The sequence below is a fragment of the Eublepharis macularius genome, chromosome 12, assembly GCF_028583425.1.
Source record: "Eublepharis macularius isolate TG4126 chromosome 12, MPM_Emac_v1.0, whole genome shotgun sequence".
In the NCBI taxonomy this organism is placed as follows: Eukaryota; Metazoa; Chordata; class Lepidosauria; order Squamata; family Eublepharidae; genus Eublepharis; species Eublepharis macularius.
The window spans coordinates 68,390,065-68,406,141 of NC_072801.1; the positions used below are offsets into that span (position 1 = coordinate 68,390,065).

The window sequence follows — 16,077 nt, forward strand, 5'->3', positions numbered from 1 at the left end:
TTTGGTCAGGGTTTCCACCTGTTGCATTAGAAAGCTGTTTGAAACCCATGCACTGCAGTTGGTTAAGGGCTTTTTCCCAGGGGGAACACGGTGGAACGGAGTTCCGGCACCTCTTGAAAATACTCAGCAGTAGTGCTTGAAAATAATATTATTTCAAGGAAACCCGTGTGTTTCTTCCTCATTTCCCTCTTGAGAGTTCTGCCACCTTTTTTCCCAGAAAAAAAAACCCTGGAGAAGATCATCAGACAGTATCACAAAGGTAAAATTGGCAGGTCAAATTATGAAGAGGGAGTTTATTTTAGTTTTTTTCAAGGGCTTGCTTGAAGTGGATTCATTGATCTGCACCTGTATTAGTGGGGACAAAGAACGATGCCACTTCTTGTGAGAGCCATTTTGGTGTAGTGGTTAAGAGCGCGGGACTCTAATCTGGAGAGCCGAGTTTGATTCCCCCCTCCTCCGCTTGAAGCCAGCTGGGGGACCTTGGGCCAGTCACAGCTCTCTCAGAGCTCTCTCAGACCCACTCACTTCACAGGGTGTTTTGTTTTGGGGATAATCATGACATACTTTGTAAACCGCTCTGAGTGGGCATTAAGTTGTCCAGAAGGGTGGCATATAAATTGAATGTTATTATGAATGTGATTATTGTGCGCATGCACCTAGTCTCTCCATGGAGGGGGATGGGCAGGGGGGGGTCAAAAACATAGAATGTTATTTCTGGAACCCTTATTTTCTTCCATGTGAGGATAAAAGCAGTGGTGGGTGGTGGGAGAATTTGAAAAGAAAACAAAAGGTTGAGACCCCTCTGACTTCAATTTATTTGGAGAGGTATTCCATTTTTAATCAACTTGGTTGTCAGTTCCATTGGGTTCTCTTGATGAGGAACACATTTTGGATTATCTTCCCTTTCTTCACCAAGCTTAGGATGTGAATTTCATGAATCTATTCTCTTTTCCAAATTTCTAGCAGAGAGGTTGCGGAATCTCCTTTTAAGAGTCAGTTTTAATTCTTAGTGACAGACCAAGGTGGGAAGAAAGTGGCTGCCCCAGGGAGTCAAGCGCATTGTTTTTTAGAAAGGACGGAGGAATAAGGTACAGCTCTACTTATTCACAAACCTCAGGTATGTAACAAAATTAACACAGACACATGCACTTTACTTTAGATGAGTGTCCTCATACACATCACATCTCCCCACCAGTAGTGTTAACAACAACTTTTATTTATTTTTTATTTTTATTCCACCCTCCTCACATTTCCAGCAGGCTCAGGACGGATTACAAAATACATAAGTATATAAAACAGCTATTATAGTTAACAATTCTAAAAACATCCAATTTACACAGTTAAAATACAATTATAAATATCAACATAGCGGCACAGAATTCAACGGATCAAATTTAAAACAACTTCAGAGCACCTCTGCATTAAAGAGTTTTTAAAAATGGGGGTATTGGTGGTGGTGGGCCCAATCCCTCATCAACCGGGCAGGGGGCCTCCGCCTAGCACCGCCCACATGCCTGGCGGAACAGCTCCATCTTGCAGGCCTGGCGAAAAGATAACAAATCTTGCCAGGCCTTGTTCTCTTCAGACAAAGCGTTCCACCAGGCTGGGGCCAGGACCGAAAAGGCCCTGGCCCTGGTCGATGCCAGGCGGGCCTCCCTGGGGCCAGGGACCTTTAACAGATCTTTCATTAGGACAGAGAGTCTAGTGGTAGAAACAGGTCTCAGTTATTTTTAAGGAGACCAAAGAAGGTTGCATTTTCAGTGGTGTGACTCAAAGATTTAAAAGAAAGCCAATGTGCACCCTTCTCCTCCTCCTCCTCCTCCTCCTCCTCGCCCCTGTTCTTAGACCACCCGACTCAAAGAGGAATAGTTCACGTGGATTCTTTTTTGTTGTTGTTAAAATCATTGGATTCCCCAACCCCCAAGAGGTTTTCTAATACAAAGAACAGTCAATATGTGCAATAATACATTATTTAAATATAATTTACAAAGATTTTTTTCACCAACACTTAACTTTTTACACAAACAAGTTCCAGTTTTTCCTAAATTATTAATTTTGGCAACCCCCTTTAAGCTGAATATTGAATGTAATTTTACTTATGAGTCTCACTTTGGAACATTCTATTTAGATAATTTAGGGATTTCTGAAAATCCCCTATATTAAGCATTTACTGACATCACAACAATTCTAAGAGGGAAAAAAATATTTCCCTAATTGTTGGTCAGGACCCCTTTACGTAAATGTGAGGGCAAATGTTAGGTCCTGAGTTATATGAATTTTCTTTAAAAAATAACATTAACACATCTGCATTATCTGAATCTAGTGTTGAAGCACTGCTTACAGAATCACCACCTACATTAAAAACAACAACACCAACATTCTATTTATATACCACTCTTCAGGACAACTTAATACCCACTCTAAGAGCAGTTTACAAAGTATGTTATTATTATCCCCACAACAATCTCCCTGTGAGGTGAGTGGGGCTGAGAGAGCTCTGGAAGAATTGTGATTGACCCAAGGTCACCCAGAGGGCTTCAGTAGAGAAGTCGAGAATCAAACCTGGTTCTCCAGATTAGAGTTCCATAGCTCTTAACCTCTACTGTGTAGTGTCTACACCAAACTTCATTCAAAATTCTTGCTTATATCTCTAGCATGTAGAATTATATCCGCTGTGTATTTTACATATTTTGTATGGAAGTTACCATTGTGAAAGCTTTTTGTACTTCTCTCATGAACTCTCTTATGAACACATGTAAGAGGTACTTTCAAGTAAAAGAACTTTGGAGGAGGAAGAAGAGAGATATTATGCTATTTGGATGAGATCATAATGTTTACTTAAGTAGGGTTGCCAACCTTCAGGTGAGGCTCGGAATTACAATGTACCTCCTGACTACAGAGATCCCCTGGAGAAAATGGCTGCCTTGGAGGGTGGATTCTATAACATTATTCTCTGCTGAGGTCTCCCCAGTTCCCAAATTCTGCTGTCTCCAGGGTCCACCATTGGTTGGCAATCCTAGTTAACTGGTCTGATTAGCGTTCACATAAGCCATAGAGAAGCAAAGTCCAGGGTAGTTACTTTAGGGTAGTTGTATCCTACTAATAGTAATAACATTTGATTTATATACTGTCCTTCAGGACAACTTAAGGCTCACTCAGAGTGGTCTACAAAGTCATGTTATTATCCCCACAACAATCACCCTGTGAAGTGCTTGAGCCTGAGAGAGTTCTGAAAGAGCTGTGACTGACACAAGATCACCCAGCTGGCTTCGAGCGGAGAAGTGGGGAATCAAATTCAGTTCTCTCAGAACAGATTACAAAGTGCATTATTATTATCTCCTTAATAATCATCCAGTGAGGTGGGTGGGACTGAGAGAGCTCTGAAAGAAGTGTGACTGACCCAAGGTGGCTTCAAGTTGAGGAGTGGGGAATCAAACCAGGTTCTCCAGATTAGAGTCCCAGCACTCTTAACCACTACACCAAACTGGCTCTCCTCAATCTTTCAATGTTTCTCATTCACTGCAGGAAGAAGCCCTCGATGGGTCCTGATAATTTCAACACTAGCACAGAGTTCATCTTGGAGGGACTCTCCCATGACCGCAAGACACAGATTCTGTTCTTTGTGGTCATTCTACTCATCTATATATTTACTGTTGTGGGGAATGCATGCATCATCTTATTGGTACGGACGGACTCCCAACTCCACACGCCCATGTACTTCTTCCTTACGAATCTCGCAGGTGTGGAGATCTGTTATGTCAACAGCACCATCCCCCAGATACTTGCTCACCTTTTAGCAGGTCATGCAGAATTGTCTTTAATCCGTTGCGCATTGCAGATGTACACAGCTTTGGCTATGGCGACTGCTGAAGCACTTCTGCTGGGCGTCATGGCCTATGACCGTTACTTAGCCATCTGTCATCCTCTTGTGTACAACACTGCCATGGGAATACAGCACCAGGTCCTGCTTGCCTCAGCCTGCTGGATAGGTGGGCTATGCGGTGGAGTCTTCTGTGTGAGCCTGACCTTTATGCACCCGTTCTGTGGCCCATGCTGCGTCAAACATTTTATCTGTGAAATGCCGATGGTGTTGAAACTCACATGCGATGACCCCCATCTTTCAGAAACCCTTATTTTTGGATTTGCGGCAATTTTCCTGTTTTGCCCAGTTTCACTTATCTTGACTTCCTACGGACTCATTCTGAGTTCTTTGTTCCAAAAGCAGTCAGTTAGTGCATTGCGCAAGGCCTTCTCTACATGTGGCTCCCATCTAGCAGTGGTCACCATGTTTTATGGCAGTGCCACCTTTGTCTATATTGCACCACGGATAAGTACAGCTCTTGATAATGACAAGAAGGCTGCTGTGTTTTATCTTGTGGTCACCCCTCTTCTGAACCCTATCATATACACTCTGCGGAACAAGGATGTCCATGCGGCGATGGCCAAAGTGCTACGAAAATGGCGTTCAGAGAAAAGATGAATGTTGACAGTAGTCTGAGGGTCCAAAAGTGGCAAGCTTGAATACTGTAAACTAGGTGCTTTACAGCGCAATCCCAAGCCGAGTTACTCCAGTATAATCCCATTGATGTCCATGGGCTTACATTGGAGATAAGTTTTCTTTGGATTGCACTGTTAGTGTTGGCTAGTTCAAAGGAAGTCAAAAGATTGCACATTGCAGATGTTGACTGAGTATGGCAGTCTTTCTCTCAGCCTAATCAAGTGTTGAAATGACTTTGAAATTCATAACCTTTTGCTCAGCTCTTCAGCTGGGCTGTGGAACCACTGAGTCTACTGGCCTGCCTTGGCTTCTACTGTGATGGGATGACTGTGAAACACTCCAGGAGATCTTGAGAACAGCTGAAACTGAACAAGTGAATTGAAATAAGTCGAACATGAGTTCCTTTTTATAGCAGAACTAGCAACAAAGCCCATTGTGGGAAAAAATACAACGGGTTCTAGAAAGGGGAGGGCGAGCAGGCAGACATTCACTCCTCCTACGTCACTGATTACAGCTGGTGAAGGAGGGAGGGTGGGCATTGTCATCTGCTCCATGCCTCATCTGCCTGATCTCAGCCATGTGAAGGGGTGGTGGGCTTTGCTACCTGCTCCATGCCTGATACATGCCGGGTAAAGGGGGCGGGCGGGCATTGCCTCCTGTTCTGTGCCCGACTACAGCTGGGTGAAGGGGGGCAGGCATTGTCACCTACTCCAAGCCTGATCCCAACTCGGTGAAGGGATATGGGCATTGCCTCCTGCTCCATGTGTGAAAGTGGGCGGTGGGCTTTACTACCTGCTCTGCTCCTGATCCCAGCTGGGTGAAGGGGAGGCAGGCATTGCTGCATACTTGGCTCTTGCCTCCGGCAGGGTGAAGACAGGGTGGGCATTGCTGTCTGCTCAGTGGCTTATTCCGGTAGGTTGAAGAGGGCAGGCATTACTACCTGCTCTGCTCCTTATCCAGGCTGGGTGAAAGGAAGAAGTGCATTGCCTACTTCTCTGTGTCTGATCCCAGCCAGGTGAAGGTGCAAGGTGGGCATTGCCACCTTCTCCACTCTTGATCTCCTCTGATGGTGGGGGCTAGGCATTGCCACTTGATCTGCAACTAAAACTAGCTGGATTAAGGCAAGGGAGGGCATTGCCACCTGCTCCACTCTTAATACCAGATGGGTTAAGGCGGGGAGCATTGTCACCTGATCCACTCCTGATCCCAGTTGGGTGATGGAGGATGGGTATTGCCATACGATCTGCTCCTGATTCCAGCTGGGTGAAGGGGGATGGGTATTGTCACCTGCTCTGCTCCTGATCCCAGCTGAATTAAGGTGTGTGTGGGGGTTGGCATTGCCACCTGCTCCTCTCCTAATGCCTGCTGGGTTAAGGCAATGGGTGAGCAAAGCCACCTTCTCTGCTTCTGATCCCAGCTGGGAGAAGGGTTGTGTGTGGGCATTGCCATGTGCTCCACTCCTAATACCAACTGGGTTAAGGTCAGAGATGGCATTGTCACCTGCTCTGCTCCTAATCACAGCTGTGTTCAGGTGTGGGGGGGAATTCCACCAACTCCATTCCTAATACCAGCTGGATTAAGGCAGGTGGTGGGAATTGCAACCTGCTCCGCTCCTAATACCAGCTTGGTTAAGGCGGGGAGAGGGCATTGCCACCTGCTCCATTCCTAATGCTAGCTGAGTTAAGGCAAGGGGTGGGCATTGCCACCTGTTCTGCTCCTGATCCCAGCTGGTTCAAAGGGGGGGCAGGCATTGCCACCTGCTCCGCTCCTAATACCAGCTGGATGAAGGTGGGAGGCCCACATTGCCACCTGTTCCCATTCTGCTCCCGGCCTGGGCTTCCCACCATGGCATGTTTTCTGGAGGGACATGGTGCCTTGCCTAGGCTTCCCTCCATGGCAGCGCCCTCTGGTGGTGCACCAGGGTATAAAGTGAGTTGTCTGAAACATACTTACTCAATTATATAGTAAGATATGATACAACAGAAGTGGTAAAGTTCTGAAATTATTGAATGACCTATTCATGTTGAACATGTTGTGGGGGGGGGGGGGAGGTGATGCGATTTATATGGAATCTTTACCTCTCAGAAAAACAGAGAATCAGCACCATAGTAAGAAGTATAGCCTAGAACTGTGAGGGAGATTTTTAAGAAGGATGAAGTACTATACCCCACTTGTAGCTCAAAATGGGACTATTCATTTTATTAATTTCATGATAGACCTCTTTGCTGAAGGTTTTGGGGTTGATGATGAAGCCCATATTTTGCATACAGATGGCCCCAATGGAGTCACTGGCATCAATTTCAAAGAATCTCAAATAGCAGGTTGTCACGGTTATACCTAGAAATATAGGCAACTGTTGCCTATATTTGACCAAGAAAATGATAGAAGAAGTTTTGTTAGGATTATTTTTTAATGATGGGAAATTCTTGGGTTATCTTCCATCTCCTCATCAAGCTTGGGTTGCAAGTCTTATTAATATATCCTCTCTTCCATATCTCCAGAAGGGATGCAGAATCTCTTTCTAAGAGTCAGTTCTATTTCTTAGGGCCAAGCTACACATGATGAATGACACTTGAACGGCAAGTGGATTGAGTGGAGGGCAAGTGAACAGGGAGAAATACACTTGCTGTTCAAGTGTCATTTGTCAGTTGTAGCTTGGCCCTTAGTAATGGACCAAACTGGGAAGAAAAGGGCTGTTCCAGGGAATAAAGTGCATTGTTTTTTTATACAGGATGAGGTAACAGGGTATACCAGCACTCGTCTACTAACCCCATATTTCTAACAAAATTAACAAACACATTCACATTTGTTCACATTTTTATCTAGCACTTAACTTTAATCATTCTAAAATATCACAGACAAGTTCCAGTTCTTCCCAAATTATTAATTTTGGCAATTCACTTTGCCCTTAATGTAAATAGAAAAGAGAATGAGCCCCGTAGCACCTGTAAGATTGGAAAACTTGTGATAGAGTATGAGCTTTTGTGGGGCACAGCTCACTTCTTCAGATGCCTGCATGGGTTCTTCAGACTAACACGGCTACCCATCCTGAATATACAATTTAATTTTACTCACAAGTCTCACATCTGAACATTCCATTTAGATAGTTTAGGGATTTCTGAAAATTCCTTATATTAAGCAAATACCATCATTACCGCAATTCCTGGGAGGGGGAATTAATATATTTTTAATTATTGATAGAAACTCCTTTAAATAAATGTGAGGGCAAATGTTCTGCTTCTGAGTTATAGGAGTCTTTAAAAAAATAACATCGATAATTTTGCATTATCTGAATGCAATGATGAAGCACCATTTCACAGAACCACGACCAATATTCAAAATTCTTTCCTATATTTCCAGAATGCAGAATTATAAGTTATAACCAGTATACAGGGCTTTTTTTCTGGGAAAAGAGGTGGTGGAACTCAGTGAGCTGCCCTTGGAGAAAATGGTCACATGGCTGGTGGCCCCACCCCCTGATCTCCAGACAGAGGGGAGTTTAGATTGCAATCTAAACTCCCCTCTGTCTGGAGATCAGGGGGTGGGGCCACAAGCCATGTGACCATTTTCAAGAGGTTCCGGAACTCTGTTCCCCCGCTTTCCTGCTGAAAAAAAGCCCTGCCAGTATATATTTTACATTTTTTAAGTGGGTTGTGACAGTTTCTTTATAACAGTTTTCAACACACATAAGAGGTGCATTTAGGTCAAGGAACTTTGTAGGAGGAAGGTGATGAGGCCTGGTTATCTCTCCGAATTACAAGTCATCTCTGGACTCCAGAGATCAGTTCCCCTGGAGAAAACAGCTGCCTTTGAAGGTGGGCTTAATAATTATAATAAGCTTAGCAAGGCCAATCAATAATAACATGTGACCTCTGCTTATTATTGATTGTGTTGTTATTATTATCCCCCACAACAAGCACACTGTGAGGTGGGTGGGGCTGTGAATGCTCCAGAGATCTGTGAATAGCCAAAGGTCACCCAGCTGGCTCCAAGTGGAGGCATGAGGAATCAAAGCCAGTTCTCCAGATTAGAGTCCTGCGCTCTTAACCACTACACCAAACTGGCATTATATTCTTCTGAAGTCCATCCTCTTCTCTTACCCCACCTTCCCTAGGCTCCAGCCTGAGGTATCCAGGTAACTCCCAAGATGGAGTTGGCAATTACAGTTACCTCATTTGATCTTCATCCACATCAGGACTAGAGGGCAAATTCCAGCTTGGTTTAGAGTAGTCGTATGCCTCAGTCTGTCAATGTTCCTTATTTTCTGCAGGAAGAAGCCCTCTATGGTTACTGACACTTTCAACGCTAGTACAGAGTTCATCTTGGTGGGACTCTCCAATGACCACAAGACACAGATTCTACTCTTTATGGTCATTCTCCTCCTCTATATATTTACCCTTGTGGGGAAAGCAGGCATCATCATATTGGTACGGATGGACTCCCTCCTCCACACACCCATGTACTTCTTCCTTACACACCTCTCAGGTGTGGAGATCTGCTATGTCAACACCACCATCCCCCATACCTCCTCACCTTTTTGTGGGTCATGCAGAATTGTCTTTAATCCGTTGTTCATTGCAGATATACACAGCTTTGGCCATGGCAACTGCTGAAGCACTTCTGCTGGGCGTCATGGCCTATGACCATTACTTAGCCATCTGCTATCCCTTTGTGTACATCACTGCCATGGGAAGATGGCACCAGTTCCAACTTACCTCAGCCCGCTGGATAGGTGGGCTATGCGGTGGAGTCTTCTGTGTGAGCCTGACCTTTAGCCACCCGTTCTGTGGCCCATGCTGCATCAAACATTTTATCTGTGAAATGCCAATGGTGTTGAAACTCGCATGCGATGACACCCATATTACAGAAATCGTCACTTTTGTACTTTCGACATTGTTCCTCTTTTGCTGTTTTTCAATTATCTTGACTTCCTATGGACTCATTCTGTTTTCTTTGATCCAAATACAGTCAGCTAGTGGATTGTGCAAGGCCTTCTCTACATGCGGCTCCCATCTTGCAGTGACCATCATGTTTTACAGCAGTGCCACTTTTATCTGTATTGTACCACAGATTGGAGCATCTCTTGATAATGACCATCGGGTTGCTGTGTTTTATGTTGTGGTCACCCCACTTCTGAACCCTGTCATATACACTCTGCGGAACAAGGACATCCATGCGGCGATGGCCAAAGTGCAACAAAAATGGGGCTTTCAGCAGTTCATTTTATTCACTCCAGAATACATCTCATTGCTGAGGGTTTGTGGGTTGATGAGAAGGCCCATATTTTGCACACAGGTGGCCTCAATGGAGTCACTGAAGTCAAAGAATCTCAAGTAGCAAGTTGTTACAGTTATATAAGGGAACTGTTGCCAGATTTGACCAATAAAACCATAGAAGATATCTTCGCATACAGAAACAGGGTTAACTTGGCCCCATATGTAGTCAAGAAAACTGCCAAAAAAGCTGTGATAAACTAACTAGACAGAAATTTATAATACAATAAAGGTTTATTAAATCCACCCGTTTCATCTCTTCATCCTGGTAGAACTAAAAATATTAGAGATTGGCTGATACACTCTGACTTACACCAACAAGTAGCTTCCGTCAATGTTCTTCCTAGGGGCCATCATAGTTGTGGCAATTGTTCAACTTGCAACTTAATTATGCCCAAGATGGAGGTAATAAAGCTGAATAGCCAAGTGGCTATTGCCGCAGCTGGGAGTGCCACATTCCCTCAGCAAGGCTAAGAGAAGAGACAGATTGGTAATCATTCTATTTAATAGATATTTGAATTAATTTAGATAATGCAAAAGGTAACCAGTTCATAAAAGCCAAATGTGATAATAACATCTAGTTGTTTGAGCCCTCATAAGCCAAAACACCTAAGAATTTTATCCTCCTTGTGGGAAGTAGATTTAATGAAGATGAATATTTAATGTGCCTTTACTATTGTTATGCATTATTATTCTCAGGAGCTAATGTAGTATTTGTAATGCAACTTGCAAGAGAATGAGACTTGAAACAAAATGACCAAAGCAGAATGTATGTTATATATGTTAGTCATTGTGAAGATTGAAACCAGCCACTGTGAAGCTTGCTATAAGGTAGTTACACCTGCACCTGTACTCACTATTAGATAGACACTGCTTATAGGTTGATACAGAAACTTCTTAGTAAAACTGTCCATGCCAAACGTAGCAATAGAAGAATGGGAAAGAAAATGTGTTACTGAAAGAAGGAAGCTAGCTGTGAGCTAATCAGATTAGCAGTACCTTTCAAGGCTGAGAAGACGCCCCAGAGCAAAGGGAATGGGTGCTAAATGCAACTGCAAGCACATTCCTCAGGAAGGGGGAGCGAACCCCTCCCACAGAACCCAGAGAAACAATCTCTGCCTGTAGCATACCAGGTTGCCAAAAGTGACATTGGGGCACCCTTGGTAAAATGTTACATGGGCTAGAGGAATGGACAAAATGAAAAGCCTATGAAAGAGATGTGTGGGAAAGGAAGAGAGATGTTCCTTCTAAAGATAAAGCAAGCACTGATAAGATAAGCAATGGCAATTGGGAAATATTGTAATTATGGTGTTGACCAAAGTCAGGGCTTTTTTTCTGGGAAAAGAGGTGGTGGAACTCAGTGGGTTGCCCTCAGAGAAAATGGTCACATGGCTGGTGGCCCCGCCCCCTGATCTCCAGACAGAGGGGAGTTTAGATTGCCCTCCGCGCCGCTCAGTGGTGCGGAGGTCAATCTAAACTCCCCTCTGTCTGGAGATCAGAGGGCGGGGCCACCAGCCATGTGACCATTTTCAAGAGGTTCTGGAACTCCGTTCTCCTGCGTTCCCCCTGAAAAAAAGCCCTGACCAAAGTTATCTCTTCCAATAAGAATACCCCTGGACTATTGTATCATTAGAGGTGGTAGCCCACTTGAGCCAGTGGGGACCACAGTAATATTTGAGCCAATAGAACAACAAATATTGTAATTAATCAGAAGGTATAATATGCTTTGCTCAGCTATTGTAGCTTTGATGAGCTTTGGACACAAAGGAACTCTTTACTCTCTGTGTAACCTCTGCTCCTCCACGTTTAATAAATGTAGTAGACTTGCTTCATTCACAGGACTCTGCGTCTGTCTCTTCTTATGATTGGTTGAGGGACATTCGAACCACAGATTGTGTGGAACATCCTTCAGATGCTGAATTCCTTTCTTTGACATACGAATCTGACATTATTATGAACAAACAAAACTGTAAGACAAACATTGGGAAAAATCCAAAAACAACAGAAGAATGCTAACTCACCAGGAGTGCACTCAAACTTTTTGCTGCCTTAGAAGTTTCCTCAGTCTAGATGTGGGTACAAAACATTTGGGGTAGTTGGGAGCAAACAGGTGTTTCATAATAGGTTGGAAGAGCTGAAATTATGCTAAGAGAGAGTTCCCCCATGAAGTTCCAGTGCAAGGGGGTTTGTAGACAAGAGATTAGCAGAGATCATTTTCCATTGCATTCCTCTGCATCACAACCCTGGTCTTCCTAGGCTGGCTGTCACCCAAGAACTAATCACCAGGGACAGCTTTGTTTAGCTTCCGAGATCTGGCAAACTTGGTCATATACTATACATTTTATGACTTCTCTATAACCTCAAAAAGTGATTTAGGGGAATTTCTTTGTCGAAAAGCTTGAAGAACCCCCCTCCTCCTTTTTAAAAAATATAACAAAAGCTTCAGACCCAAGGGGCTGAAGGAACAAACTCTCAGTGACTGAGAAGAACATTTCAAAGGGATTGAAGCAGCCCTTACGGAGAAAGTTCAACGTCTTTATTACCTGCTTAAATCCAGAAACATTTGACACCATGCTGTCCTTCTTCTAATGCTGAGAGTTCTTAGGAAACTGAACAAGCCGAGGTATGTTTGGTTCTTTTCTTAGAAGGCATTTAAAAGTGGCTGAAGAAGAACTTCTCAAAGTAGCTTAGGAATTGGAATTTAGGATGTGTTTTGCTTGTTTGTAAAAGATCCCAGGGCTTTCTTTTTCCTGCTTGAAGCAAGGAATTCTGTTTTCAGTCAAGGTAGATGAACTGGGATACATGAACCATTTGTCTGATTCAGCATAAAGCAGCATCTCTCCCAGTCCTACAGTCCAGGACCTCTTCAGGAAAGATGGGCATTGGGAATAATATCTGTCCTCCGCCTTACTGAGACTGTGATCTGCATCAGCAGCAAGTTAAGCAGCTTGTTTCCACCATATAATGTCCATGGCCCATGTATTCTTTGATACGTGTCTCCTAAAAGATATTAATTTGTGCAGAAGGATCTTTCATGCTTTCTTTCACTTTACAGTCAGAAATTCGAAATGCTTTCTGTTCTCATCCTAGAGGAAGAAACTACTAGGAGCTAAGGCGCTAAGAACTTGCCAGAGCTTTAAAAAAGGGTTTAAGTTTTGTGTGGAAAGCTGCATGTATTCCCCCCAGTAAATTGAGCTGGATTACTCAGTGGTACAGAACTTCCTTTGCCTGTATAGGGCATCTCCTATGCAAGGTTAACTGGTAGCAGTCCTGTGATGGAACTCTGTCTGGAGATCTACCAGCACGGAGAATAGACAACTTTGGACTTATTGGAGCAACAGCCTGATTCAATATGAACCAGATTCTTATTTATTGTTTTAAAGTTAGTACTAACAAGAATTCCCACATAGGTTTACATTACAAAACTTACTAATATCCATCCCGCTATACATTTACTTAGTTACTTACTTCCTAATCCACTTTTCTCTCCAAAACCAAAGTGGCTTTCGACATTCCCCATTTTATCCTTAAAACAACCTTGTGAGACAGGTTAGGCTGAGCAATAAAGTCACTGAGGGAAGATTCCTAAGCAGATCTACTGAGAAGTCAGTCCCAAGTCACTTGGTGGGGATTTCTTCTAGGAAATTTTTGTTAGGATTATAGCTTGAGTAGCCCTCCCAGCTGCCATTCTTGCTGTTCTACAGAGAGGAAATTCTAGATGCTTGTTGTTCTCATACTGGAGGATCAAGCCACAATATTAAACTACTTATCTTCCTGAGCTCTCCATAGATTGTCTTTTCAATATAACAAGGATAAAGGCTTCATCTCTGGCTCCATCTCAGATAATATATAGATCTTCCTTCTTGGGGGAGAGACTTTGACTCACTTCTAAACTGCCTGCTTTGCATGCAGAATATCTCAAATGCAAATGCTACCCTCTCTAGTTAAAAGACTTTCAGGCTGTAGACATTATTGGAGATTTTTCTTGACTAAGACCCTGTAGAGATGCCTTCAGTGAGAGTAGAGATGCTGACCTAAATAGACAGTCTAACCCAATGTATGGAAGCCTTGTACATTCTCCTGAAGCCTGTGATTGATGGGCGAATAACTTTTTCAGGTTTCCCCATGTTAATAGTTTGAACCTCATCCACTGCAGTTGTTGAAGATCATCAGAAAGAAGCACAAAAGTAAGATTTGCAAGTCAGATTACGGGGCAGAGGAGGGAGAGGTCCGTTTATTTTATTTTTTTCAAATGGATTCATGGCTCAGCACCTATTTCAAGGGGGAATGCCGCCTCTTGTATGCTTGCAGCTAATCTCTATATGGAGGAGCACTGTCTGGTTCATAAACATTAAATGTTATTTACAGAAACCATGATTTCTTCCCTGTGAGGATAAAAAGCTTTGTAGTGGGAATTTGGCAAGGAAAAGAAAAAGCCAGACTATGTCTGATGAAAACATCGCTTTCCTGTCTTTCCTTTTAACTCGGTTATATGCACACTCAATCACTCACACATATACAATACAGGATTCAAGTCTTGTATGAGATTAAATACCTCATCTGATCGCAATGAGTTCATGAGTAAATGAAGCTGAGTTTCTTAGACTGGAATCCGATGCATAGTTAAACCCTTTTAAGCCTGGGGGGAGAGGGCTAGCTGTGAATTTTCTGCACTGTGCAGGGAGTTGGAATGGATGACCCTTCAGGTGCCTTCTAGCTCTTCATTTCTAGTTTTCTTTGCTTCATACAGTTCTATGCATAGTTATACCCTTTTAAGCCCAGTGAGGGACGGGAACAGAGAGTAGCTGTGAATTTTCTGCATTGTACAGGGGGTTGGACTGGATGACCCTTGAGATCCCTTCCAGCTCTTCGTTTCTATGTTTCATACATTTTCTTGAAGCTGCTTACCGGTGGGTAAATTTTTTTCAGGGTTTCCACATGTTGCATTAGAAAGCAGTTTAAAACCCACCCACAGCTGCTGTTGAAGATCATCAGACAGAACCACAATGGTAAGATTGGCGAGTCGAATTATGAAGAGGGAGTTTATTTTAGTTTTTTTCAAGGGCTTGCTTGAAGTGGATTCACTGCACAGCATCTCTATCAGAGATGCTCTGATGGAGATCCTCTTGTATGCATGCATCTAGTCTCTATTTGCAGGAGCACTGGTTCATAAACATTAAATATTGTTTATATGTTGTCTATATGTATGAACACGGGTACATAAACATTAAATGTTGTTTCTGGAACCCCTAATTTTTTCACCGTGAGAACAAAAGGCCAGACTGTACCTGATGACGTTGGCAACATTTTGTTTTTGCTTTTAACTCAGTATATGCAAACACAGTCACACACACAGAATGCTGTATTCAAGACTTGTATGAGCTGAAACACCTGTCTTGATCTCTATGACTTCATGATTAAATAGAACTGGGTTTCTTAGATTGGAATCCTATGCATAGTTAAACCCTTTTAAGCCTGGGGGGAGAGGGCTAGCTGTGAATTTTCTGTACTGTGCAGGGAGTTGGAATAGATGACCCTTCAGGTGCCTTCTAGCTCTTCATTTCTAGTTTTCTTTGCTTCATACAGTTCCCTGAAGCCACTGACTGGTGGGAATTTTTTTTTTTAGGGTTTCCACATGTTGCACTAGAAAGCCATTTGAAGATAATCAGACAGAAGCACCATGGTAAGACTGGCAAGTGAAATTCTGAAGGGGGAGTTTATTTTAGTTTTTTTCAAGGGTTTGCTTGAAGTGGATTCCCTGATCCGCATCTCTGTCGGAGGGGAGGAGAAACGATGCCACTTCTTATATACATCTAGTTTCTCCATCGAGGTGCATTAGGCATCAAAAACATAGGATGTAATTTATGGAACCCATGTTTTCTTCCCTGTGAGGACAAGAGCAGCAGTGTAGGAGAGGGAGATTTGGAAAGGAAATCAAGAGTCCAGATCGTTCTGATGAAAATGGCATCTTCCTGTCTTTAATTTTAATTCAAGATATGCATACACAGTCACCCACACATACACAATGCTGTATTCAAGTCTTATATGAGTTTATATGCCTCATCTGATCTCTATGAGTTCACGACTAAATGGAGCTGGATTACTTACTTTGGAATCCTATGCAAAGCTATACCCTTCTAAGCCCATTGACTTGAGTTGATTTGGAAAGGTCTAACTCTGCCTAGGAGTGCACTGTTCATCTACTTGGTCATTAGTTGCACTGGTTTTTTAATGATGGGGAACACATTCCTGGGTTATCTTCCCTCTCCTCATCAAGTTTGGAATGCAAATTGTATGAACGTTTAT

The 16,077-nt window shown here is 43.1% G+C and overlaps 1 protein-coding gene across 1 annotated transcript; it reads left to right on the top strand.

The window, feature by feature from the left end:
• Positions 1 to 3,538: 3,538 nt before the first annotated feature.
• LOC129339633 (olfactory receptor 1019-like) lies at positions 3,539 to 4,480 on the top strand. Its single transcript, XM_054994215.1, has one exon. It carries the CDS (start codon positions 3,539 to 3,541, stop codon positions 4,478 to 4,480), a length of 942 nt encoding a protein of 313 aa, XP_054850190.1.
• Positions 4,481 to 16,077: the final 11,597 nt, after the last annotated feature.

Coding starts and splice junctions, on each gene's coding strand:
- LOC129339633 (XM_054994215.1), top strand. CDS start 3,539: ATGGGTCCTGATAATTTCAACACTAGCACAGAGTTCATCTTGGAGGGA.